We start from the raw sequence: 26,663 nt of genomic DNA on the forward strand, positions 1-26,663 counted from the left end.
CTGATTTAAACCTAATGCAAACCCCTTGCCCTAACAATTGTTGATTATATAGTAGCACGCTGTGTTGCTAAGTGCACGGAGCAGTCTCCCATTGAGATTACCCATCCCCAACCTGTATCCCCCCCTGGTGCCCCTCCCCTGAGACCCATTTCTCCCATCTATTGTGTTTATCTACCTGGTCAAACAAATAATGGACTTGGCACATAGGAATATTTTTATTTTAATCATTGACCTTTCATATCATATAAAACAAAATTGCACCATTTTTGAAAATGTTTTTAGCCATAGCCCAATAACAGTGACTGTTCCTTTTCTGCGACAGTGATATATATATATATAAATATTGTTTGTAGAACAAACGCAGGTCCATAATTAGTACAATTGGAGAGGTATTCAAGTGGCGATGACTTTTCCGTACTTATGGCAAACAATTGTGAAATTGGAAAATGTATTATGTTATTGAACTTCAAATTATATCAACAAAAAGAAAAATGTGTTTGTCTGTTAGAGGCATATGTCATGTTTTGTTTCTCCTATGAGTTTAGAAGTGTATTGAATGTTGCAATGTTATTCTTATTGACAGTCGATTATTAATATTTTGTGCCACAACGAGGGCCATATTCTCAAAAGTGGCGTAAAGAAAACCATGACATTTTCTTTTATTACATATTGAGATGATTTCAGAGTGGCTGTCATTTGTAAAACAAATTTGTATATTTAGCTTAAAAAAAAAAAAAATTCTGGAAAAAAAAAAAAAAAATTGAAGTTATTTAGAAAACCATACTTATGTTAAATATTTGTGACAGACGAGGTGTACAAGGGCACAGAAATTGTGGTTATACCTTTTTCTTTATAAAAAAAATTCCTTTTCTAGTTTTGAGTCAATTTTAATCCATTTTTTTGGTCACTGCTTTTGAAATACATCTACATTCCTAGACTGTTGGATCCTTGTGTTGTCCCAGTGGTACATCTCCAGAGGTTTACAACACTGTAGAAGGGCAGGAGGTAAAGTACTGAACAATTTTGTACCAAAATTGTTATTTGCCGGGCCTTTAAAATACAAGAATTACAGTACAATATGTTATCGTGAGGCTGTTAACTACTTGATACCCAAAAATTACAGATCAATATAACAGGTAAATACGCTGTTTCCCATTATAGTTGCCCTCCATCAATGTAGATTTAGATTCATCTTCATTTTGGCTCCCGGTTTTTGGTAGTCGTGTTTGTTGACGGTGTCAGGTGAATGGGAACAGCAAATATTTGTTGAAGAAAAAGAATCCAAGCTTGTCTGTTGAATTGTCAATAGGCACACATGTGGACCTGAGTTAGTTGATTCTCCCGTTACTCCAAATTTTAACCTCATCTATATATAGACAGTGATATAGAGCATTGTCTGTTGCCTCAGAAACACAATAGATCTACACAAGGTTGTTAGAGAGTCTTTGTTGATTCTCAAAGTCTTCTTCTAGATCTGCGCTGTATGCATCACCTGTTGAAAGATAATATAGTGTGTCAGCGAGGTCCACCAACACATTGTGTGTATACTATATTTATAGTTGGTAGTGCTCACAATGTGTCTACATACAATAATATAAGCGTAGGTGACATGTAAGCTCAGTTAGCCACTTGTAATATTACGACCACTGTAAGGAGAGCTGCCTTGGTTTGTTAAGACTCAGAGGCTCTCCTCTTGTAATAAGACTCTGGTGACAATATCACTGGGGCCCTACATGAGACCGGCATCTACATCTGATACTGCTGTAGTCTCCATAACCTTCAAACTATCATCAGACTCCATCCCTCTACCTCTGCATTCTGAACCCAATACCAGTTCCAAGGCTTCCAGAAGAGTCGATTCAATGCAGGCCCACAGAGGAGCCATTGGTGATTCAGTTAGCATTGGGTCCAGGGCCATAGTGGTTTGATAATAGTATTGCCATTGACAGCACATACAACTTTACCAAGGCCATGAGAGTGTATGTAGTACACACAGATGGGGCGTCAGTCTCCGTTGCTTTATAAGTACACAACTCCTGGTCAAGTCGCTGCTACCAGCCTAAACAGGCACCAGATTTTCACCGGATCATGGGAGAGCAGCAGAGGTAACACTATTTCAGTATGTCCTGGGTAAAATTGTACATAGTGGTTCATTCTGCTGTTCCCTAAGTGTGCGTCGCCGCGGGGCTGTCACAGGTGTGCCGTGGCTAAGGAGAAAAAAAAAAACTTACCAATTCGGCAGCACCCAGAACCCATATCCTCCCTCCTCCCTTCTCCATGAATGTCGGGCCGTGACGTCATCACGCCCGACCTTCAGTAACAAGCAGCAGGAGAGAGGATGCTGGGTCCCAGGCACCGCTGAATTGGTAAGAAGACAGAAGAAATAGAAAAAAGAAGGTCAAGTATGGTGAGTAAAGAAACCAAGGGGAATGGTGATAGGAAACAGCAATGGAGGGGCAGAGTGAGGATGCAGAGGGGGCACAGAGAGTGGATGCAGGGGCACAGAGTGTGTAGAGATGGAGGGCACAGTGTGAGTTAGCTGTAAATTATTCTTTGACAGAAATATAATTGAAAAAAATATTCTTTTCCCTTGGATTAATGTGTATTAGTTTTGCATACAACTAAATAAGTATTTCTGTTCTGACCAAAATACTTATTAAGTTTTTTTGACCCAACTACTTATAAAACGGGACTGCTCATATAATTATTTTGGAGGGGTGCCTTAAAAAAATTATGGAGACTCTAAGGGTGCAAAAGTTTGGGAACCAACTGGGGTTTTGTTTTTTGTTTTTTATTATTCTTTTGTAGGTTTGGATGGAGAACCCTTTTAAGGCTGATAACCTCCCACTGTTACTTTAGTTATATGATTATTGACCGGACCCTCCTTTGAGGCATTCAGGAGAAATATCTCCACAGAGATACAAACAAGAAGCCCTATTGGGCTGCAGCAGTGCGCTCTGTCCAACCGGTCATCATACAGCTTATGTAGGAACATAACTGTTATACACCACCAAGAACAGATTGTTTTTCGTACGCTCCCAACATTTGGGGGGAAACAACTGGACACTTTGCTTCTGGTACTTGGCAAATGCAAAGTTCACTGGACTCAGCAGTATAACAAGACTACTACGACATGGTCAGCACATGCTCTAAACTGGTTCCCCACTGCTAACAGTCTAACCACATCCTGTCAGAATCTGCTGTATTCTGACCAGATGTGAGTATACACCCAGCCGAAAATAGCTTCTTCCTTAATGGGCTGACATTGTCAGCGACGAATCTATGAATCTTCTGCCTGCCAGTAGAATTGATTTAAAAAAAAATAACTTACCCTTAGATTAGAGTTTGGAGGGGAACGAAGAAGACCACAAGTTACAGAATACACCGCTCTCCCTCCTATCATGAGCTGCGTGACCTGCCTCTATTGTGCAGAGGAGGTCACGTGATGTGGAATCTGCCTGTTCCCTTACAGTGACAATAAGTCAGAGTTTTGGTTTTGAGCTCCGGTCCACAGGTGAAAGCTCGCTGGGCCACTTGTTGCCCACACTCAGGAACGCTCTCCCTGAGGTGAGTGCAAGACTGATTGATGGAACCCTATCACACAGGTTACAAATCTAGCTGAATCCCACTCTAAAACAGTTCACCCACATCCATACACAACTTAACCTATTGTATTAGGTCTGTAGGACCCAAAATGTACATGCTGACACACGCTACCCTTTCTCCTAACCAAAGGATTATTCCTTTTTTGACCCAAGCACACTTCACCTGAATTCTGTAGCCATGGGAGTGTATTTACTAAACTGAGGGTTTGAAAAAGTGGAGATGTTGCCTATAGCAACTAATCAGAATCTAGTTATTTATTTAGTGCATTCTACAAAATGACAGCTAGAATCTGATTGGTTGCTATAGGCAACATCTCCACTTTTTCAAACCTGCAGTTTAGTAAAAATACCCCATGGAGTGTGTTTAGTTGAAAGCCATACTCCCCACAACACCTTGCTAACTGACAAGACTAACACCTTTAAATACCAATATCCCCGTTTCTGCAAGAAACTTATCGTTTCAACATGACATGGGCATATCAGGGTGCCTGCTGTAGCAACTAGACAAGGGAAGAAGTCAACTCCTACCCTCAATGACTTTACACGTTAGAAACCAATTTATCATTGGGACAAATAAAACATTTATATAGATACATATTTTTATTTTACTAATTTGGTGGTTATGCTCTGACCACGACACCCACCATTAGTTTACACTAATATACGCCATAATTTAGCTGGCATAGACACCACTTAACATAAGTGCAAACATGAGCACCTTTCCTCTTGGCACAGTTCAACAAGACATCTGCTAAATATCAACACTTGTATACTGCTGGTAAATGACGCCTAGTTTAACTTGGGAGTCTTAGCTATGACATTATCGGTACTTCTTTTGAAATAGTCCATAATGCTAACTTCAGCACTATTTGTGAAAACGCTAATCACTGTATTTGCAGTCTATTATAGCACTTTGCGTTATTTAAATGTAATAAGAGGATTTATTAAATTCAACATCCAGCTGTGAACATTCTTTTTGTGTTATTACAGATACTTTCAATGTCAAGTGTTCACAAAGTCTAATCTGCTCGTTCTCCTGAGTATAAGTATACATGTACTTTAAGTACCGTTCTATGGCCAATACATACAGACAAAATGTAAATATGTGTGTATATATTGGCCCTTGGATGTATGTGTAAATATTTTATATTTCACATTTTCTAGCTTTAACTAGGAGAGACGGGCCTCCGTGCCAGCCACCACAGGGGACTCCCTTAGATCATGGGTCAATTGGAATATGACATCACTGGATTTCCCGTTCGTAAAGTGGAAGCAAACACAGGTTTAAGCGCTGGAACCATTAAGTGTATTTCTATACTTTTATTTTTTACATTTTGCTTGTATTATTTATTATTGATGTATTATGTACTATTTTATGTAACTTTAAACTGTCATTCGCATTTCATGCTCATTTTTATTTGCGGATTTATTTCCATTTATGTAAGTTTAATTGTTCCTATTACTATCCCTGTATGCACATCTACTCAACCATTGTTTCCACATAATATTTATAGACAACTCGTCACCCATAATCTCTTGTTTTTCTCCAAACATTTCTGCATAATTTTCAACCACTAATTTTTGCCAGAATCCTGTATATATAGTAGTTTGGTCTTTAAATCTCACATTATTTTATACACCCCACAGATTCAAAATGCTAAAGTCATTTTCTATGTGATCTCCTTACCCATGGGTATTCCTATATCTTCCACCACCTGCTAACCTCTCACCCTCCAGACAATCTCTACCTTTGTTCCCCTCCTCCTTACATATACACCAAACTTTATTCCGTTCAGGTTTATACCTTTATATTTTCACTGTTCAGCATTAGCTGTTTGCTTTTAACAGCATCCACTATGACTCCTGTGGGTAAATGTATCAAGCTGCGATTTTGCATTTCCAGCTATTTTCTCGGGTGAGTTTAAAATCGCAGATTTATTATCCGGCAATGTAAAATGGCCAAAGAAATTCAGCACAACCGGCAGCGCTAGGATTAATAGTCTCTTTAGGGAAGGGGGGCCCCTCTCAGTGGTCTTCTTTTTGTTTTTTCAAAATTCATATGTTAGTGAGACCAAAATCACATGAGTTTTGCAAATAAAACTTTCAACCAATCAGGGCAATCTTTCATTACGATTTTCAGCTACCCACGAGCGAGTTTAAAATGTTGCAAATGGCGAGAGGTGAACAGCGATTTTGAAGAGCAGGCTAAAAATCGCTACTTAATATATATGGTGACTTAGGGACTCAAATTACCGGTTACAAACAAAGTTTGGCTTTTTTAATAAATTAAGTTAACACCTTTTAAATTATGTTTATAAATGTAGCATTGTGGTGCGTCACCAGAAAATATGACAGGTATAACCGTCCATATGTGTGAAGGGGTGAGAGCATGCATTGGTCCTGCTGTTGTTCTATGGAGTGTCACTAAATAAACTTTACAAATAAAGTTGGTACAATATGAGAAGGCCTCTTGTAACTATTGTAAATAAAGTTGCATATAGCAGGAAAACACCTACATACATAAGATTATTCAAATTACATATTCTTCTTTTAGCTGCAAAACATTGTTTCTCTGCATGTGTTGTGTATATGGCATAGCCATGATATTTTGTATGCGGTCATAGGGCCTGGTTCATTAAGGAACGTAAATGCCGATAGGTGCCGTATTTTACATTAAAGTGCTCTGCACGTGCCTAAAAGCGAACTATACGACCGAGAATGCAAATTCATGCATTTCATCTTTGCGCGCAAAATGACCCTTACTACAGCCTATGATTACATAGGTGGAACGGGAAGGGGAGCCACCTGAGCAACACCAGGGGGGGGAAGGAGGAGGTTAATAATATATATAATTTCCAATGACTCTTCCCACTGCCTATGACTTGAAGGGCAGAAAAGGGTGGACGCACGTAAACAAAGTACAGTAAGGGCGAGCTGAGGTTAACTGCATGCACACTTGTCTGATTCAAGCTTCAGGTATCTCTAAGGTACGTGTTTTTCAGTCTTATGACTTGCACCAGCTACAGGTCGGTTGTAAGTGAGTGATAGTGATGACGGCTGTGTATACATGCTAGAACATGTGTTTGCAACCAAAAGCAACTGCAAAAATTCATTTCATGTACAGTAGACAGTATTATATCCTCAAATGTATTTTAGGGGGAGAAAATGTTTTTTCATTAATGACTATATTTTTAACAGGTGACAATAATTGAGTACATTTTTTTTTCCTGTGCGTTCTGCTGGGACTTTATATTGAATATATGTATTGTACGTATCCTGCAGTGTGTTGTCTGTCTGCATACAGAAAGTGCCGTGTATGCACAGCCTACTGACACCCGTATTCAAGAGATGTTTCTTCAGATAAGCTTGTAGTTAAAGACAGACGTGTGTATACCCGAAGTACGTGCTTTTTAAAAAATACACACAACGGGCCTGAGTCTTTAAGGAAAATAAGACAAAAAAAGGAGTAAATGTTCTCCGGGACAAACCATGTTACAATGCAAGGGGTGCAAATTAGTGTATTATTTTGTACATAAGTTAAATACTGGCTTATTTTTCATGTAGCACACAAATATTTGATAGCTTTATTTTTACACTGAAATTTAAAGTTGACCTAGGACATCTATAAATTTCTCCGCACATTTTAAATTTATCTTCCCCTCCAATGCAACATGGTTTTGCCCAGGTACAAAGTTACTCCTTTTGCTCTCCTTAATGACTCAGACCCAATGTTTGTTTGCAAGCTTTAATGAATCATGCCCATAGAATTTATTGCATTTCTGTATCAATGGTCCCAAGCATGTTCATGCACCCCACTACCAGTGTGAAAACCTGTCCGCTAATCCTTTTGACTTGTTTGATTCTTGTACTTTTTTTTTGCCATAAAACTTCAAGATTTTAGCTGGATACAGAAAATGTTATATATAGATGAGTGTAAATGCCATAAGTAGCCTTTACATATGAAACCTATCATCATCATCAGGTATTTATATAGCGCTACTAATTACGCATCGTTGTAGAGAGAACTCACTCACATCAGTCTCTGCCCCCATTGTAGCTTACAGTCTAAATTCCCTAACACACACACACACACACACACACACACACACACACACACACACACACACACACACACTAGGGTCAACTTGATAGCAGCCAGTTAACCCACCAGTATGTTTTTGGCATGTGGGAGGAAACCGGTGCACCCGGAGGAAACCCACGCAAACACAGGGAGAACATACAAACTTCACACAGATAAGGCCATGCCGGGAATCAAACTCATGACCCCAGTACTGTGAGGCAGAAGTGCTAACCACTAAGCCACTGTGCTGCCTACAACCTTTGTATTTATATTACTAGTCTTGTGGAACAGCTGTGTGATCTCAGAAAACAAGCCATAAGGGACAAGAAAGTGTCTCCTGGGCCTGGTTTGTCGCAGGTTAACAATATACAACAGCTCATAAACGTGGACAACATCCTAGAGAAGTTATATCAACCCTGTAGTAAATTGCGATATCCCTAGTGTATAACTTTACACACAGAGGTTGCAGTTTTTACCTGTGTGACAATTGTGCATCCATATTTTGTGACCATCATATTTGCACCGACATCTCATAACGTTGTTCCTGAAATCCGATTCTGCTACTTCAAATTTTGGGTTCAGTACTACCTATATTTTATAAGGAATACAAGCAGCAATACATTATTCATTTTATAACATCAGGAATCTGCTGTAAAATAAAACGCTGAAGTCTAATAGACTGACTATATATGAGTTTCATTCGCCTAATCTGCCAGATGCACTGAAAAAGCTAATAAGGCTGTAAACCTTAGACCCAAGGTCAGCGTGTACAGTATTCTGCTAATGTGCAAGTTATATATCACACAGCTGCACGATGAATTGTATCTTTACCCCGATGACATTGTGGGTAATGACTATAGATTTATGAAGAGTTATGAGGTGCTGGAGACAGAGCTGGTAAAATACTGTTTTGGTCATATTTATAAGATCTAACATGCAAACTAACACACAAATGCTTCTGTGCCGTAAAAAAAGATGATTTATTACTACACTGGGGAATATGCAAGTTAAGTCTTTGGAGTAAACCCAGGTTTTCTGAATGAATTTGAACAAAATACTATTTATTTTTTTTATCCCGAGTTTAGGAACCACCTTTTTTTTTTTTTGCTTTATTTTGTTGTTACAGAGGTATAGTGCACTAGTCTTTTATGGCTTTCAGTGTTTGTGTCTGACACAGTCCTCTGTGTGACAGAAACAGAAGGTCAGTTAGAAGTCTTCAAATTGACCGCAGTGTGTAAAAATGTCTTGTCATGGAAGGAAAAGTAGATTTCAATACTAATTTGCATTTCCAAATCAGACCAAATACCTCATCTCGGGGATCAACAAAATTTAGTCTTCAGGTCGCAAGTTAAATGGAGACTAGGAGACCTAAGGATATAGAATCTCTTACATCCACTAGCTTCCAAGCTCCAGGTGCTTCCCTCTCTCCTCCACTAGTCCTGACCATGGTGGAGAGCCACCTATACTCCTAATCTGGTTTTCACTTAACCCATTGTTCCTGTACTTGAGATTCTGATTGTCCAGTTAGTCACACACCCAACTCTACTGCCCTGGGGATTTGAGTGCTGGTTCCTCATGGGTCTCAGTTTTAGAAGTGGTGAGCAGGGGCCATAGTGGTCCAAGTATTTGGTGCAACCCTGCACTAATTCATTGCATGACCCATCTTCAATATCACCATGGCCATGGACCAGCCTGCATGGAGCCATGGCCAGCAGCAGGGGTGAGGGTAAAATAGGCAGGTTTTACAATACAGAGTGACTGCCTGTGTTTCTAATGGTTACCTTGGTCTGTTGTGTGGAGATCTATATTATGTAATGGACTCCTGTCTGTAGTCAGTATGTATCTTACTTTTCCTCTTTCATCTATGCCAGGCCTGGCCAACATGTGGCTCTCAAGATGTCCCAACACATCCCGACAGCTATTGGCTGACTATCAACTGGCAAAGCATGCTGGGGTTTGTAGTTTCAAAATACCCGGAGAACCACTATTGTGCTTTAGGCTGGTTACCTACAGGTGTGTTGCATGAAATGGCATCAACATTACATTGCATCCCAGCTGTCATGTCAACAGCCGGGACATCACTTCCTCCTCCCTTGTCCCGATTGTCACCATGGCAACGGCCAGGACGCTCTCTAAAAAAACGCTGCACCCCGGCATTAGCAGACAGCTGGGCGCGTGCATAAAGTAACTTGATTAATTAATATTCATTATTAGTCTCCCTACCACACTGTGATTGTCCAGGTTAAGTATTTAAGGAAGGGAGGGTCTAGCGTCCTGTGTGCTCACATTGTGCTGACAAGCTTGTCCTGTGATATTCTGATATCTTGACCTGATTCTTCGTTGTGACCCTTGGCCTTTTTTCTGGACCCTGCCTGTACTCTTGTTTCCCCGACCTCTGGCTTAGACTTCTGGATACTCTTGTTCGCTGCCAGCCCTGACCCTTTGGCCTGTCTCTGACTATTCTGTCTGCTTCAGACCCTAGACCTAATGAACCACTTCTGGACATTCTACCACCTCTTGTTTACACCTCCTACCTTCCCGCGCTATGGTCCCTAAACATAAGCTCCTACTGCTTAAGAGTTAAGACGTGGGGACATATTCAGAAGCGCATCAAGCTCTACAGGAAAGAAGGCTGCAATAGGTGAAGACGCTAGCCATAGCAGTTTGTGTTATGTAATTTTATATGCATTTATTTATTGTTGTTTATTTATATAGTGGTAATTATATTATGGAGCCCCAGTATTGTTTTTGGATTGTGGGAGGAAACCGGAGCGCCTAGAGGAAATCCACACCATATAGTGTGAAAAAGGGAGTGGTTTGCCACATGGAGTTAAGTATTCAGCTGGCAATCTGCAGAGAGGCTGCAAACAGAGTTACATATTTGTACAGTAGTACACCTAGGTTAAAGAAATACAGGTGGAGGACATATGTGTGACAAAATAATAGTAAAGAGTCTGATTTAACTTGCATGATTTGAAAGTGTCTTTTCCACAGCTAACAGCAGGCTGGTAGGGTGTGTCAGCACGGAGGCTAATCAAGTAGAGCACCTGATGAGAACTCATTTTAAAGGAAAGGTTTGAGGGTCACATGTCTGTCAGCATCGGTTACCCTGAACGATGAAAACTGTTTTCATTGTTCAAGGTGACCGATGCTGAATAAGTTGACCGGTGCCTAGGAGATGGTCTCTTCTACTTTAGCATTAGGTTCACAAGAAATGTATGCAACTTTGTTATGAATTACTCTGCCATCCTGACAATAAAAGCAAAGTAAAAAAGCAGAAGGTGTTCATGTGTGCCCCACCATAAGTGTGCCGTGCCACAATAGACAGGGCCCTCATTGTGAATCATGACCCCAGTGCTGTGAAGCAGAAATGTTGACTACTCAAATTAAGATGACTCATAGGGCTAATAAGTTAGGATTGGCAGTTTTGGCTATTGTTTGGCGTAAGGGCATTGGAGGGTTGTGACTGCAGAGGTCTGAACTCTTGCTTTTTAGTTTTAGTTTAGCCTTCTCTTTTTTCCGCTTTCCTTCTTCCTATTGGTAATCAGGAAAGCTGTACATGATAGACTTTACCAGCAATTATGACGTCATATCTAGCAGTGAGAGGTGTTGCATTGGGAATTTAATGTGTCACACTACCTACAAGTGTACTTTCACAAAACGGAATATGGGCAGTTAAAAATAACCTACTCATCACAAGAATAACTGATAAAAACAACCATTTTCATATCTTCTGAAATGCTCAACATGCGTAATTGTGCATTCAGCCAGCCAATAACATAATCACACATTGTCAGAACAATGGGCGTTTTGCCAAGAAATTATGAAAAGCCAGTTACTTTAAATAGGATGTAAATAATTAAAAAATAGGCAGCTGTCAAGATGATAAGAGCCAAAGATACCGCTGCTTTAAACTCTTCGGGCCTGGGTCATTAAGGAGAGCAAAGCATAAAAAAGGAGTAACTTTGCACCCGGGCAAAACCATGTTGCATCGGAGGGGGGAGGTAAATTTAAAATGTGGGGACAGGTTTATAGTGGCGATAGGACTTGTCCTAGATCAATTTTAAATTTCAATGTAAAAATAAAACTATCAAGTATTTATATGCTAGATGAAAAACAGCCAGTTTTTAAGTTATGCGCAAAATAATAAACTATTTTGCACCCCTTGCATTGTAACATGGTTTGTCCCAGAGAACATTTACTCCTTTTTTTGCCTTACTTTCCTTAATGACTCAGGCCCTTCATGTCTGCGTCTGTGATGTAGACATACTCCATACTTTTAATATCTTTAGATTGTAAGCTGTCATGAGCCAGGTCTTCTGTTATCTGAACCTTCTTTATATATCTCCAATGTACCCATTATGTTTTTTTGTTTTATTTTTACTTGAGTGCTAAGGTATACATTTAACTTATACTGATTAGTAGTCATGTAACTTGAATGCTGACTATATGGAGCTGCGGAATTTGTGGCGTCTTACAAACAAACGATAATGATGACCTGTACATTTTCGTAATTCAGTTGGGGAATTAAGTGTCCAACAAGATTATGATTAGTACAGTCTAATCTTGTTGTTGTTGTTTTTAGATTAAATGTATTTTCTTTTTATTGTCACAGATTTTACAAGGTAGTATCTTCAGTTTAGGCTTCAATAAGGTGTTTGTCACTGAAATCTTCTGAGATTTCTTATTTACATTGCAATAATAGTCTTCTGTAACGAGAGGCTTTTCTCTGCTAGCGTCCTAATGTCAGAACTATTGTACAAACTCTTCTCACCTGGAAAATATAGTCTCCAGGCCCAACATCCGTAATATCCACCCACTGACAATCGATGTCATGTCGATAGGTGTCCCAGCAGCCCACAGTTATTCCTTGCTCGCCAAAGTTGGCGCATTCGTACCGCTTCTGTATTCCTGAAGATTAAGCATCACCATTAGTTTTATATTGGTGTTGGAAGGACAACTATCAAAGTGTCCACCTTTACTGTAACCATGTAAACATCTATATTACTTGTCAGGATGAAATCATTTTCACTTTACACTTCTGACGCACTTACAGCACACACCCCCCAGTCATACCCCCCGTATGCAGACATCGGTCACAAAATACTTAGTGAGAGACTTAGCAGGAAAAAATTAAATAAATCAAAACTCTAATTTTAAAACTCTATGTATGACATATCTGTTAATAAACGCAAAGTGATAATTTATTTTTACACACTTAAATTAGTTTTGCAGTCTTTACCTAACCTGATTGAGAGAGCTCATCATTGCAGCTTCCAAAGTGGGCGGTGCTGTTCCTTATATAATAAGGGTTATATTTACTAAACTGCGGGTTTGAAAAAGTGGAGATGTTTCCTATAACAACCAATCAGATTCCAGTTACTATTTATTTAGCACATCCTACAAAATGACAGCTAGAATCCGATTGGTTGCTATAGACAACATCTCCACTTTTTGAAACCCGCAGTTTAATAAATCTAGCCTTAAGAGTAAAGAGATTATATAATAATATATAACCTTAGCTTTTCTTTAAAAAATTTTTTTTTAAAGACAAAGGGCCTTATTTAGAGCAGGCCACCATTTTGCAGCCAAACATAAACGTACAATTATGACATCTATATTTCGGTGTCTCTCAATGTGTATAAATACGTCTGGAGTAAAGATGAGGCTGTCATAATCGGCTTGGTAAACCAGGACCTCTGGTGCAGTTAATGCCAGGGTAAAAGTGAAAAGTCATAAAATCATAAAATACTATTGTGGAACTACAAGTCCCACCAAACCCTGACAGTCATTTCCAGTGCCTAACATGCATGTTGGATCTCGTAGAACTATAAATGACAATATGCCCGGACCATGTAGTTAGAAAAATAGTACCCAATAGCAAAAATAGAATATAACTAAACAAAACACTGGATGCTCCACAAAATCCCCCTGGTTGGCTGGAATGGTTTTTCCCACATTCCAGCCAACCACATACAAGCCGCTGTGATTGGCTATTTACGTATTGACCCCTTTTATTCATTCGCGTTACCGCTCTACTAGGAGTAAGTCCGCCTCGTTCTCTCTGGGTATATTTTCCCATTGTATATTCTTCGTGGATTTAGGGGACTACTAAAGAGATAAAAGAGGGGACCATTTATTTTAAATAATACAACATTCGGTGTGTGGAGGTTTTTTTTTCTTTCTACTTTTAGGTACATTTGTAGAACTACATGTTCCAGCAGGTCCTGGCCTCCAGGTCAGACGGGAGCATGTAGGTCTACAAGACCCAGCATGCTCTGGCAGCCATTGTTTTATGCAAGCCCATTTTGCTTAGGGAATGCCACTTTTGATGTGTGGGCCTGTTGACAATATCACACGCTGCTACAGCGTGACCAGCCCAGCCCAGCCTGGCAAATCCTGGTGCTGGTTAATGCTCTTGCAGAGGGAACCTGTGCTCATTGTCCCCCAGCTTTAGTAGTAACCAGCCCAGGCGCTAGAACTAGAGTTGGTTACTTATTTGTGTGGGAAGGAGGTATATATGTATATTTGTATATATTGTGACAGAGTCACTGGAAGGAGGCTAAATGACCGAGGTATGTGTCCCAGGCTTCCAGCATTGTGTACGTTAAAACACCAGGGAGAATGTGTAGATGTGTGGGTAAGCTTCCCACAGGGTATTTCCCTGCGCTAAAAAAACATGGTAAGGGTCCCTGGTGTTATTTACGGAGAAAGAGAATGGTGGGCTCCATACATAAGGCCCAGTCCGGGTCTTCTGGCCTGCCAGTCTCTAAACGGACTGATCAAGAGATGCATCTGTGAGGTGCCTGTGAAAAGACATCTAGAATATGCAGTTATTGTCTCAGAGCTGAGGATGAGGCGAGTTACCTCCTGAGACACTCTGCTGTGGTCAGCAATGATATGTTGAGTGTGTTTGGACACAAGGTCCAACACCTGAGAGAGGGTGTCGCTAAAATGTATTAGCTAGTAGCCAGACGGCTAGGATTTTGTTTGTTTTGTTTTGTTTACAAGCTGGTGAATAAACTGGCTGTGGCTGTTAACCTGAAACCTCTGGACTTGTGTGGGTTACTGTCACAATATATATATATATTTGCAATAGTGTGATTATATAAGCAGGCAAACTAAGTGAAAGAAAAGCAATAGCTTCAGTGCAAACTTCTGCTCACATGGGCGACTATTTAATTACTGAAGTCAGCGACTAAGAACGTGGGTCTGACTTTCCCAGAAAGGTCAGCAGGCAGCCGCATGCAGTTAGCAGCTTTAAATGAAATTAAATAACAGCTGATCTGATATCCTATAGTTTATAAATCTTCAACTACATTTAACATTTTTTCTGTTTCCCGGCTTTAGTTCCACTTTAAGTTCAAATTAAACCAGCTGTTTCCTATGGTAGAGGCCACCCACACATGTTTCCAAAGTATAAGTTAAATTGTTTAAAGCAGTCCCTCTTTGTACCGCTGTCTTTGTAGCACAACCTTTGCACACTACTTTTTCACAGCTCTCAAGGGCATTAAAATGTATCAATAACATTCTCGGTTACTCTCTTTATAATGCCAGTTCTGGGCTATCAAGATTGCATTAGAAAGAGGGACCGCAGTATTTGTTAAACTCCAAGGGTTAGATTTACTAAACTGCTGGTTTGAAAAAGTGTAGATGTTGCCTATAGCAACCAATCAGATTCTAGTTATTTATTTAGTACATTCTACAAAATGACAGTTAGAATCTGATTGGTTGCTATAGGCAACATCTCCAGCCTGCCCCTGCCCCTAAATGTCATATTATGTAATTGTTTAAGAATTTGTGCATATTACATAGTTTAAGTTTTCTTACACATACCTTTTCCACAGCGAGTGTCCTCCAGGCAAAAACTGGCTTTGTGTCCTTCAGCGACCTTGGATCCGTTCAGGGTCAGGAGGTCATAGTGGGTAAAAACTTCAATACTGTGGTAATGCCTATTAGACAGAGAACAACAAGTTATATGGAGATACTGGAGCATGAATGGGAAGAAAGAAACGGCGGTGGAGCTATATGATGGAAGAGTAGAACATGATCGATGATCTTCCTCAGATTTGAATGTACTAATTATTGGATGGTGCAAACATCTCAAAATCTAGCTATACACCTATAAGGGGCTTGTTTAGGAAACTCCTCATAACGACAACCACAACATTAAGTATCCTAGCTATTTAGAACTAAAGGATTGCACCCGATATCTGCTGTGGTCCATAGGCATACCGAGGAGGGGTTTCCTAGTGCCTGAAAACCCCCTCCAAGACTGGGGCACTGTCTAATTGAGGTGGCTGGACCCTGCCCCCGCTTCACATGGCTCTGCTTGAAAAGGGAGAGCTGCGTGCACCTAACAGTAGTTCACGCAGCATTACCCATGTATATTATGGGGATAGGAAGAGTTGGAGAGCAGCCAAGCACTGTCTAAAATTATAGCCACGCCCCCATGCATTCTGATCATGTCCACTGGCGGCGTGATGTGGAAACCCCCCTCTACAAATCCTGCGTTTGCCCCTGTGGTCCCACTGTTATAGTCTACAACAGCAGTCCCTATAGGCACTGTTATTTAGCATCATTTTACCAAGTTCCAAAAACAAAAGATTTTCAGAACTTGTGCTTAATGGCTAACACCATTTGAAGATGGTATTAGCCATTGAAGCCTATTGGGAGAGCATTGGGGTAGAGTGATCTTCGGATCCCTCGCTACATCTACCTCCTCTCCATTCTAGTTACTAGTGACCATAGAGGAGATGGGATAGGTAAACTGTGTGTTCGCGGGGACAGCCGTTTATCGTGGCTGCTGTTCCGCCAGAACGCTTTTCATAAATGGTCACAATCCTTCATTCCTTATCATTGTAATGAGAAAAGCAAATGATCATGTCAAAAATGTGGTTACTGTTAAATATTTCCCTCAGTCATATTTGTTCTAAAAAATACAGATGGAACATACATTTTAATTTCCTAAAGAGTAGTTTTTCAAATTGGAGATACCACCATATAACACTTGACCTCTGCTAGTAAGCTACACCCTGCCATATCTTCCTCATTTCGGGTACACACAACCCCCAAGTCTGAAGAACAGCAATGTCAGAGTACACTGTCCCATCATAAAGAATGAGTCGTATCTGTGTAGTATTAGTGGATTCTACATTAAATATGCATAACAATGTCCCACTGTATATAGGAGAAATGTGCCGGATACACAGGATGGAGCTTTTTTGCCCCAATAAATAAAAGAAAAAGACACCTATTGAAAGTCAGTTTTGTATCCCAGGTCACGGTTATACTGATACTTAAGTTTTATTCTACAAAAAGAGAACTTCAAATCTTAAGACAGTGAAAAAAAAATAAGGACATATAGACTTACAATAGTATTTGACAAACTAAGAACGGGATTCAATATAACCTCTGGATTTATATCGGAATGCCTGCAGAGATCAACTCCTCTATGACCCAAATCCCAATTAAAAGGCCGTAAACTTTCTCACTCCACGTCTAGGACACAACTCTGAAAGCCGCCGCTTTGATCTATCGTTTGCAAAATTGTGGTTTAAAGATTATCACTTCACATGTTTTTGGTTTTTTTTCTTTTTGCATTATTAGTGGCCTTTAAGGGCATGTCCGTCCCTAACAAGATCTTGCTAGCAGAACGGTAGGGGTTTGGATTTGCTACACTGAACAGAATTGCTTGAGCAGACAGCCACAGCATTTTGGCTCTGAAAGAACATGCTTGGGGGGGAGCATATATTAGAGGTGTACATTTTTCTGCTAATAGAAATCATTTTCACAGCATTTAGATGCTGCCTGCTGATATGGACAGGTTACTGCTGGGAGAAAAGGCTCGTTAGAAATACACGATCACAATTTTGTATTATTCTCTTTTGCGTGAGCTCCAGCAACGGCTAAAAAATCCAATATTTCAAAGAAAATGTAATTTGACCTTAATGCCATCTTTGAAAGCTTTTTTTTTTTTCCTTCTTTTTTTACACAAGTCGTACATTGCAGCCCAATGGACCCATATTAAACGCATAGAGTAATGTTTATAATGGGAACGAACAAAATTACACTGCAAAGTATCTTTTGCTGATTAAAACGCAGGATTAGTTCATTTTATTTATAATTAAAAATTGAACTGATCTAATAAATGTATATAGTACGCATTACTCATTTGAAAGCGGAAACAAATTAGAGGTTTGACGACATGAAGTTGTCTAGAAGATCTCCAACCATTAGCAATAATTCACCGACACATTTTAACTCGCTGAGTCACGCAGCAGAATTTCACGCAATATTCCAAAAGTAAATTGAGAGAAAAAAAATCCTAACCACAATTAAATTAAGGGACAAGCTCTAGGAGTAAATTAGATTCTACATTAAACTTTTGGAATTAAACATTTAAGGAAAACTTTTTTTGCATAAATTTTTATTTTTTTTAATTTGGGTGCAGCAAGAGATAAATATTCCAAGCCAGTTACTATTCCAATAATTCGTTCATTAAAATGTTATTCATGTAATGGACTATACAGCAGAATAAATTATATGATATTGGGCAATAGTTGTACAAATCTGGTATTTTTTTAGTTATATACAGGAGTTGTCTATGCAAATGTAAACCCCAATCATTGATTTATTATAGTCGTCTTAATTCACTAATGTAAGTGAACAGACTATGGTTAGGTTACCTTATAATTTAAAAAGTTATAGTCCAAAATTTGACAAATTGTTGAATAAATATACTGTATATTATTTATTTCCATTATTAACACAATTTGTTTCTCATACTTATCGGGAGTTACAGATGATGAAATTTAGTTTTAAACTCTAGAAGTCGGGAGACCACTTTAAAAGACTACTGAATTATAGGGATAAAATATTAAATACAGTGCTCTTTGTTTATTCCACCAGGCCAGAACTCAGTAAAGTGTTATAACGAAGAAGCTGGTATACAGTGTAATGGAATTAATACATTTTTAATGACAATATACTGTTCAGTACACGGTGGGAAACAAGGGTGGGGCATTGTATATTTATTAGAGATGTTCACTGACCCCCGTGTTTTAGTTTTGGTTTTGGATCTGGGTTAACTGTGTGTTTTGGTTTTGGCAAAATCGCCCTCGCGTGTTTTGGTTTTGGATCCTGATTTTTCTACAATCCCTATTTTTTTTTGCTATAATCACATAATTTGGCTTTTTTTCCCCCTACATTATAATTAACCTCAATAACATTAATTTCCAATCATTTCCAGGCAATTTTTGTCAAGTGACAAGAACACTGCTACCCCTCCTGTTTCTGTATGAGCAATGTCACTGGAGACTGGAGAGTGACAAGAACACTGCTACCCCTCCTGTTTCTGTATGAGCAATGTCACTGGAGACTGGAGAGTGACAAGAACACTGCTACCCCTCCTGTTTCTGTATGAGCAATGTCACTGGAGACTGACAAGAACACTGCTACCCCTGTTTCTGTGTGAGCAATGGCACTGGAGACTGACAAGAACACTGCTACCCCTGTTTCTGTGTGAGCAATGTCACTGGAGACTGACAAGAACACTGCTACCCCTGTTTCTGTGTGAGCAATGTCACTGGAGACTGACAAGAACACTGCTACCCCTGTTTCTGTGTGAGCAATGGCACTGGAGAGTGACAAGAACACTGCTACCCCTCCTGTTTCTGTATGAGCAATGTCACTGGAGACTGACAAGAACACTGCTACCCCTGTTTCTGTGTGAGCAATGGCACTGGAGAGTGACAAGAACACTGCTACCCCTCCTGTTTCTGTATGAGCAATGGCACTGGAGACTGGAGAGTGACAAGAACACTGCTACCCCTCCTGTTTCTGTATGAGCAATGTCACTGGAGACTGACAAGAATACTGCTACCCCTGTTTCCGTGTGAGCAATGTCACTGGAGACTGACAAGAACACTGCTACCCCTGTTTCTGTGTGAGCAATGGCACTGGAGAGTGACAAGAACACTGCTACCCCTCCTGTTTCTGTATGAGCAATGTCACTGGAGACTGACAAGAACACTGCTACCCCTGTTTCTGTGTGAGCAATGGCACTGGAGAGTGACAAGAACACTGCTACCCCTCCTGTTTCTGTATGAGCAATGGCACTGGAGACTGGAGAGTGACAAGAACACTGCTACCCCTCCTGTTTCTGTATGAGCAATGTCACTGGAGACTGACAAGAACACTGCTACCCCTGTTTCTGTGTGAGCAATGGCACTGGAGACTGACAAGAACACTGCTACCCCTGTTTCTGTGTGAGCAATGTCACTGGAGACTGACAAGAACACTGCTACCCCTCCTGTTTCTGTATGAGCAATGTCACTAGAGAGTGACAAGAACACTGCTACCCCTCCTGTTTCTGTATGAGCAATGGCACTGGAGACTGGAAAGTGACAAGAACACTGCTACCCCTCCTGTTTCTGTATGAGCAATGTCACTGGAGAGTGACAAGAACACTGCTACCCCTCCTGTTTCTCTATGAGCAATGTCACTGGAGACTGACAAGAACACTGCTACCCCTGTTTCTGTGTGAGCAATGGCACTGGAGAGTGACAAGAACACTGCTACCCCTCCTGTTTCTGTATGAGCAATGTCACTGGAGACTGACAAGAACACTGCTACCCCTGTTTCTGTGTGAGCAATGTCACTGGAGACTGACAAGAACACTGCTACCCCTGTTTCTGTATGAGCAATGTCACTGGAGACTGACAAGAACACTGCTACCCCTGTTTCTGTGTGAGCAATGGCACTGGAGAGTGACAAGAACACTGCTACCCCTGTTTCTGTGTGAGCAATGTCACTGGAGACTGACAAGAACACTGCTACCCCTGTTTCTGTGTGAGCAATGGCACTGGAGAGTGACAAGAACACTGCTACCCCTCCTGTTTCTGTATGAGCAATGGCACTGGAGACTGGAAAGTGACAAGAACACTGCTACCCCTGTTTCTTTGTGAGCAATGGCACTGGATCTCCTGGGGAGGGAGGTACTTATGGAATTCAAAACCCGTGAGATCTGACCACGCAACAATGACGTTTTGCCTCGATTCAGATCCGAGGACATGGCGAAAGTATTGAGCCGGCTCGCGAGCCTACTAGGATCCCCTATGTTCGGGTGGGCTCGGTTTTCAGAAAACCGAGTCTGAACATCTCTAATATTTATATTAAGATTTAAAAAAAAACATTTAAGATATTTCTTGGTTTCTTACTTTTTCTTGCTTCAAGATCTGTCAGCCATATTCTCATACTTGCGCTCAATAAAAGAATTAGGAGGCTGCAGTGTCACATGATATTTTTTCACTTGGCTGCAACCACTGGGTATTGGGGCTATCGCTAGTTAGCATATTCTGTGTTCTATGGCTGCATAAGAGGGTGGATGGGAACTATATTACAGTCCCTGGCTCACGGTATATGCTTTCCTATGGGAACCAGGGGAAACTATTGCATAAACATGGCTGAGGTTACAGTGAGAAAAACAACTGATGTTGCTGGCATCATAAATGCTATTGCTGGTTATATAATGTACAGTTACTGACAAAAAATTTTTAATTGCAACTACAACAATGATGTATGCAGGTTACAAGAAATTATTGTATTTTTTATTTTACTTATATAGTTATGTTCTATATATTTAGCATTGCATCAAGAGTGTTTTACAATTTTAGCAATAGGGTACCTGTGGCACTCATGCCAGACCCACGTGTGCCTCCCATTTCGTGGGGTGAAATCAGCCCTTCCAATATTGTGGATTTCGGATGTGAAGCGCAGCAGTCTTCGGTGTCCGTAGGGCCAGGAGATGTCATCTGCTGATTTGGACAGGCACTCCTCTTCATGAGCGCACTCCAGCATGCTAAGGGGTCGGTCTTCTAGGTAGGCGGTCTCCTGCGCCAACTGTGCATTCAGTATGAGGTCCGGTGCATCTAACAGGAGATTACACACAGTTACTCTACAGCCTGCCGCTATGATGCTGCACTCATTTTCTTTATTATTATTGCTCTCAGCGCTGAGGTCATAAGAAGTCCCATGAATCACTAGGACTAGCTTGCGTAATGGCTAATTGCGCACCTTAGTCCTATTGATTCATGGGGTTTCCTATGACCTCAGCGCTGAGATCATGTGAAAGCCCCATGTTAAAATAGACCTAGCAACTGTAATTCCCTCATTATGTGGCAGGAGCACTTAATGTGAAGAGCTAGTTTGCGATGGTCTATATGTTTTTTTTAATTTTAACAAGCAAGGATCCTGTTGATTATTTGTTTTTTTTCAAAGCTGCAGAACCGTGAATGTGGGGTTTTTTATGGACATGGTTGAATTTTTTTCAGGGCTCAAGATGCAAGATCCCAGGATATAAATTTATTTTATTTTATGGACTAGCATGGATTACAGATAAAGAACGTGGATGTTGGTGAGTACTACAATTTTTTTTTTATTTATTTCAAATAAATGTATTTTATTTATATTTTGCCTTAGTGCACTAGAGGTCCCAAAAGGCCCTGGGTGCTAGGGCATGCTGGCACTTGTGGATCCCCAAATGCCCTGGCAGCCATGGGTATGCTGGTGCATCCCAGAATGTCCATATTGTTAATGGTAGTCTGTCTGACATGTAGTGCACCAGGGACAAAATTGTGTTTTAATCATAAAATATTTTCTATTACCCCACACCCAAAGCCCGGGGTTGGAAGGTTTTCTTGTGTTTTTGTTTGCAGACCCCATCTTCTTAGGCAGGGGTGGGCAAACCTGTCCTCAAGGGCCATATCCAGTTCATGTTTTTAGGATTTCTGTCTGTAGAAACAGCTGGGATAATTACTGACCCAGCCAAATAGATTAACTCAGCTGTACATGATTAAAGAAATCCTAAAAACATGAACTGGATATGGCCCTTGAGGACAGGTTTGCCCACCCCTGTTCTTAGGGAATCCAGCACCGTGCTGATCAGCCTGGTGTTGTTGTCATTAAGACAGTGGGACCCCTACTGGTTCCCCCGCTATAGAGCTACCAGCCCCGGCTGGCAAAGCCTAGTGTTGTAACTAGTAAAATCGGGAGGACCCCCATGCTTTTTGTCCCCCCGACTTTGCTAGTACCTGAGGCTGCCAGCACGAGAGTTAAGCTTTTTTTTTTTTAGATTGAATTAGGTTAATGCAATTTCTTATGTCACAATATGAGTGGCAGAGACTACAATGTAAATATAAAGTGTAAATATGCATCAATTACCCCCTGGTGATATGTCTACTGACTTCTATATAGAAACACAGTACATTTATTGAACTTACGCTCTGTACAAGAAACGCCAGCGGAGCGCCGGCCCCCTCCTCGGGGACAGTGTACCACGCTGTGATGGCGGCACCTCTGAATAGACATCTCTGTGCCGGAGCAACGCACGCCACTTATCACCACATCATCTGCGCCAGGTGTTCCGTTCCAGTACCACGTCTCCTGTTGGGTGAAAATAAATCATGTAAACCCCAGCAGACATTATAGTATAACTGGTAAATTTCTCTTTTTTAAAATCTCTCTTTTTTTTCCAATCTCTTTTACGAACATAAAATATTCTCAGTCAACCAATAAAATAAAGCAATAACTTAATTTTACTTCTCATAGGACATGTCGCTCATGTAAGGCGGACAGTATGATCAGAGGGAACTGCAGTATTTACATAACAATTGTATGCATGGGGGCCAGGTCTGGTTAGGTATATAATCGCAGTAGTGAATACAGGGGCTCAGTGGTTAGCACTTCTTCCTCACAGCACTGGGGTCATGAGCTCGATTCCCAACCCCACAATGGCTGCGTGGGTTTCCTCCGGTTGCTCTGGTTTGCTGACAAAAATGAACACTAGTGTGTGTGCGTTAGAAAATAGGGCAGGGACTGATGCGAATGATAAATATTCACTGTACAGCGCTGCGGAATTGGGGGCGCTATATAAATGATGATGATGTCACTGTCAATTAAAACATTGGGATTATGAAAAAATATATTTCTTGTAAGTTGAACCAATAATTATGAGAATGCACACAGGGGACGTGATTTACAGTTGGATGTAAAAATGTGACTGTTACGTACAAAAAAAATTAAATATATATATATATATATATATATATATATATATATATATATGGCTGTACACTTGGTTTCTACGCCTATATTTTGAAAAACTTGAAACGTAGAGTAAACATACATCCATCACAAAGATGAGGCCATCATCATCAAGACTGAAAATTACACAAGACCTATAGGATATGCAAAGATACAACGTAAAGCTGGGCCTTAAGGTCATGTGTCGGTCAAAATCTGATTCATCTCCATGACTCCACTGTACTGAACTTACATATAAGTCACGCCAGTAACACGCCCCTCCAAGTGTAAGTCTAAGATATGCTCAACTTATAATATGTCAAATAAGTCACATTTTTACGTCTTGCATCCAACTCCAAATGAGGACCAATGAGTACACTAGAAACCAATGACATCACTGAGGTATGGATATTGTATGTAGGGGGACAAGTGCACTTATTTGTTATTTTGTTATTTTAGAATGTTACAAGTAAATCCACGTGGCCTGATGCCAATTAGGCACTGGATAGATAATATTTAAAGAAATGTTCTACATCTTTAAAAATACAGCGCTCCTACCAACAAAATACATCAAGTCCCATCAGACATATACCAAGTTTCTCGACTGGAAAGATTTTGTGCCAGCCAGGACCTCATTTTATTTATTTATCTTCACTCCTCCCTTGCAGTTCCACACGCATGTGGCAATAGGCAAAGTACAGTAAATTCGCATTTCACGAAATGTGTAATTTGTAAACAGAACTCTAGTGACGAAGGTCACCTCACTGCTGTGTGGGGAGATTGGGGTAGGACTGGTAACACCGAAACATGGGAGGATTGGCGGCCAAATGCAGAACGGGACAAATATTTTTGCAGAACAGTTTTGAAAATTTTGCTCTGGGTTCAAACACAGTTTACAGTGTCCTGATCGTGACAACCAGGAGCGACATGAATAAAAAGAGATCGCTGAAACGACACCTATAACAGATATTTTACTAAAAATGTCCTATTATGGTTAGGTCTTAATATATGTAGAAAAATATATTATTATTATTATTATTAATGGAGAAAACTTACACTGTCTTAAATAAAATAAAAAAACATTCAAGATATGGCAACGGCCCTTTTAAATCAGTTTAGTGCAATTAACATTCTAAGGTGAACGTCTTGTTACTTTCATTTCTTTCGCTGCTGTTCATGCACAACAGAGCTGTAGTTGTACTATGGCATACAGCCACTCCTTACTTGTAAAGCGTGGTTGGCAAAGCCCAGACCCAACTGCCGACACACTACCATGGCTTCATTTATACTCCAGAGTTCTCCACACACGGCTCCCCACTTCTTCACACCTTTAATTACCATCTGGACCTCTACTTTGCCCTCTTCGCTTGATCTTCCTCCCACCAGGCGTATCTGAAATGAGGAAAACACACCTTTCATAGAACTTCTTTTTTTAGCCCATGTTAATCATTGGAAGTGCTAATAAAATGTAAAAGGTTAAATTAGTTCTTTTTCATTTTCAACTAACGTGAAGTTAAAAAACTAATAACAGCTTCATTACAGCAAAGTAAGATTTATGTCAATGTGAGCATTGCTGAACATCGTAAAAGGGAAGAAGATCTTAAGCAGAGTTTTGTGAAATCTTCAGTATTTAAGGAATGGGGAAGGTGGAGCTGACCTGCTCATGGCCAGGTTAAGGCAGATTTTTTTTTAGCAGAGCTCCCAGGCTTCAGCCAAGTTTTAAAGACGGTCTTGGAAGAATTCTAATAAGCTGACCTCAGACATGGATACACACAGAAGCACAAGAAGTTCTCCAAAATCGACCTGCCAGGTCAGACATAAAGGTAGTTGGGAAATTCTTTAAAAAAAAACAAACACAATACGGAACCCCAGACTCCCAATAGCTTCTCAAGATGGCCCCGGCGTGTGGCTAGGGTGGGGGCTGAACAGGCACAGTTATCTCAGATCAATAATCCGGTGTTATCGGGTTTCTCCTCTACAAACCTCTGATAGTTCCAAGAACTCAGCTTTTGACAAGAAGATAAAAAACGTATCCATGAAACCTCCCCACAAAGAAAGAACATGTAGAAGAGGCATCTAAAAAGGATGAGTGAGACAAGATCTGAAACAGCTGGATAATTCTGAATCCATCCTGGAGCAATCCAACTCCGTAACGGATAACGCATTAACCTCTCCAATATGATCCAAGAGTAAAACATATCAAATCATTGAATAAAATGCAAAACCAATGATTTCTTCTCTGTAACTAGACTGGCTGCCTATGTCTCTGGGTCCTAAAAGCGCCAATGTGGACAGACCAGTTTTTCATACAAACCAAAGACATAACGCAGGAGGCCCATTGAAGTCCAATCTTTAGCCCTCTAGGGCGTTTGCTCTATTTTGGTGACTCTTTGGGGACACTAAAGCTACCTATTCCAACTCATCTCTCGTAAAAGAGGTGTAACAGCTGTTCTTAAGCATCTGGATGATCTCATTAACTTTCTGGCTGTTCGTCATCTGTCCCTTTGCAGACCTCGGCCTCACTCCATCTCCTTCAAGACTCCCACAGAGAGAACACTGGCATCACGTAAGCTGAACTCTGCTCAGATGGAGAGGATGGATATAATTCAGTAAAAGCAGCCAAGCATTCCAGAATAATTAACCAACCCAATGTCTGAACAGCACATTGCTCACTTTCATCCGTTTCGTTGAAACTCAATAACGAAAAATAGGGTGGGGTAGATCTATCAAGCCTCTAGTTTTAGACTTTATAGAGGTCCATGTAGCTTCCTTTCTGTTATCTTTTCAGCATAAGATCTATATAAAGACTATATAGACCTTGGGTTGGTTCACAGGACTTGGCTCATGACATTGTTCCTAATTTGCCACATGCAGAGGTCATCAGTTGGATTAAT

The 26,663-nt window shown here is 40.4% G+C and overlaps 1 protein-coding gene across 1 annotated transcript in view; it reads right to left on the reverse strand.

The window, feature by feature from the left end:
* Nucleotides 1-805: 805 nt before the first annotated feature.
* The window catches only part of LOXL4 (lysyl oxidase like 4), a 62,250-nt gene continuing 36,392 nt past the window's right edge, over nt 806-26,663 (reverse strand). Inside the window, exons 8-14 of the mRNA XM_075215145.1 lie at nt 24,994-25,161; nt 22,968-23,130; nt 21,374-21,617; nt 15,523-15,638; nt 12,461-12,597; nt 8,163-8,274; nt 806-1,492 (exon numbers count right to left, since the gene is read on the reverse strand). Of these exons, the coding sequence (XP_075071246.1) occupies nt 1,422-1,492; nt 8,163-8,274; nt 12,461-12,597; nt 15,523-15,638; nt 21,374-21,617; nt 22,968-23,130; nt 24,994-25,161 (1,011 nt within the window). The 3' untranslated portion in view covers nt 806-1,421. The remainder of the gene's footprint in view (nt 1,493-8,162; nt 8,275-12,460; nt 12,598-15,522; nt 15,639-21,373; nt 21,618-22,967; nt 23,131-24,993; nt 25,162-26,663) is intronic.

This window comes from Mixophyes fleayi, chromosome 6 (assembly GCF_038048845.1).
Source record: "Mixophyes fleayi isolate aMixFle1 chromosome 6, aMixFle1.hap1, whole genome shotgun sequence".
In the NCBI taxonomy this organism is placed as follows: domain Eukaryota; kingdom Metazoa; phylum Chordata; class Amphibia; order Anura; family Limnodynastidae; genus Mixophyes; species Mixophyes fleayi.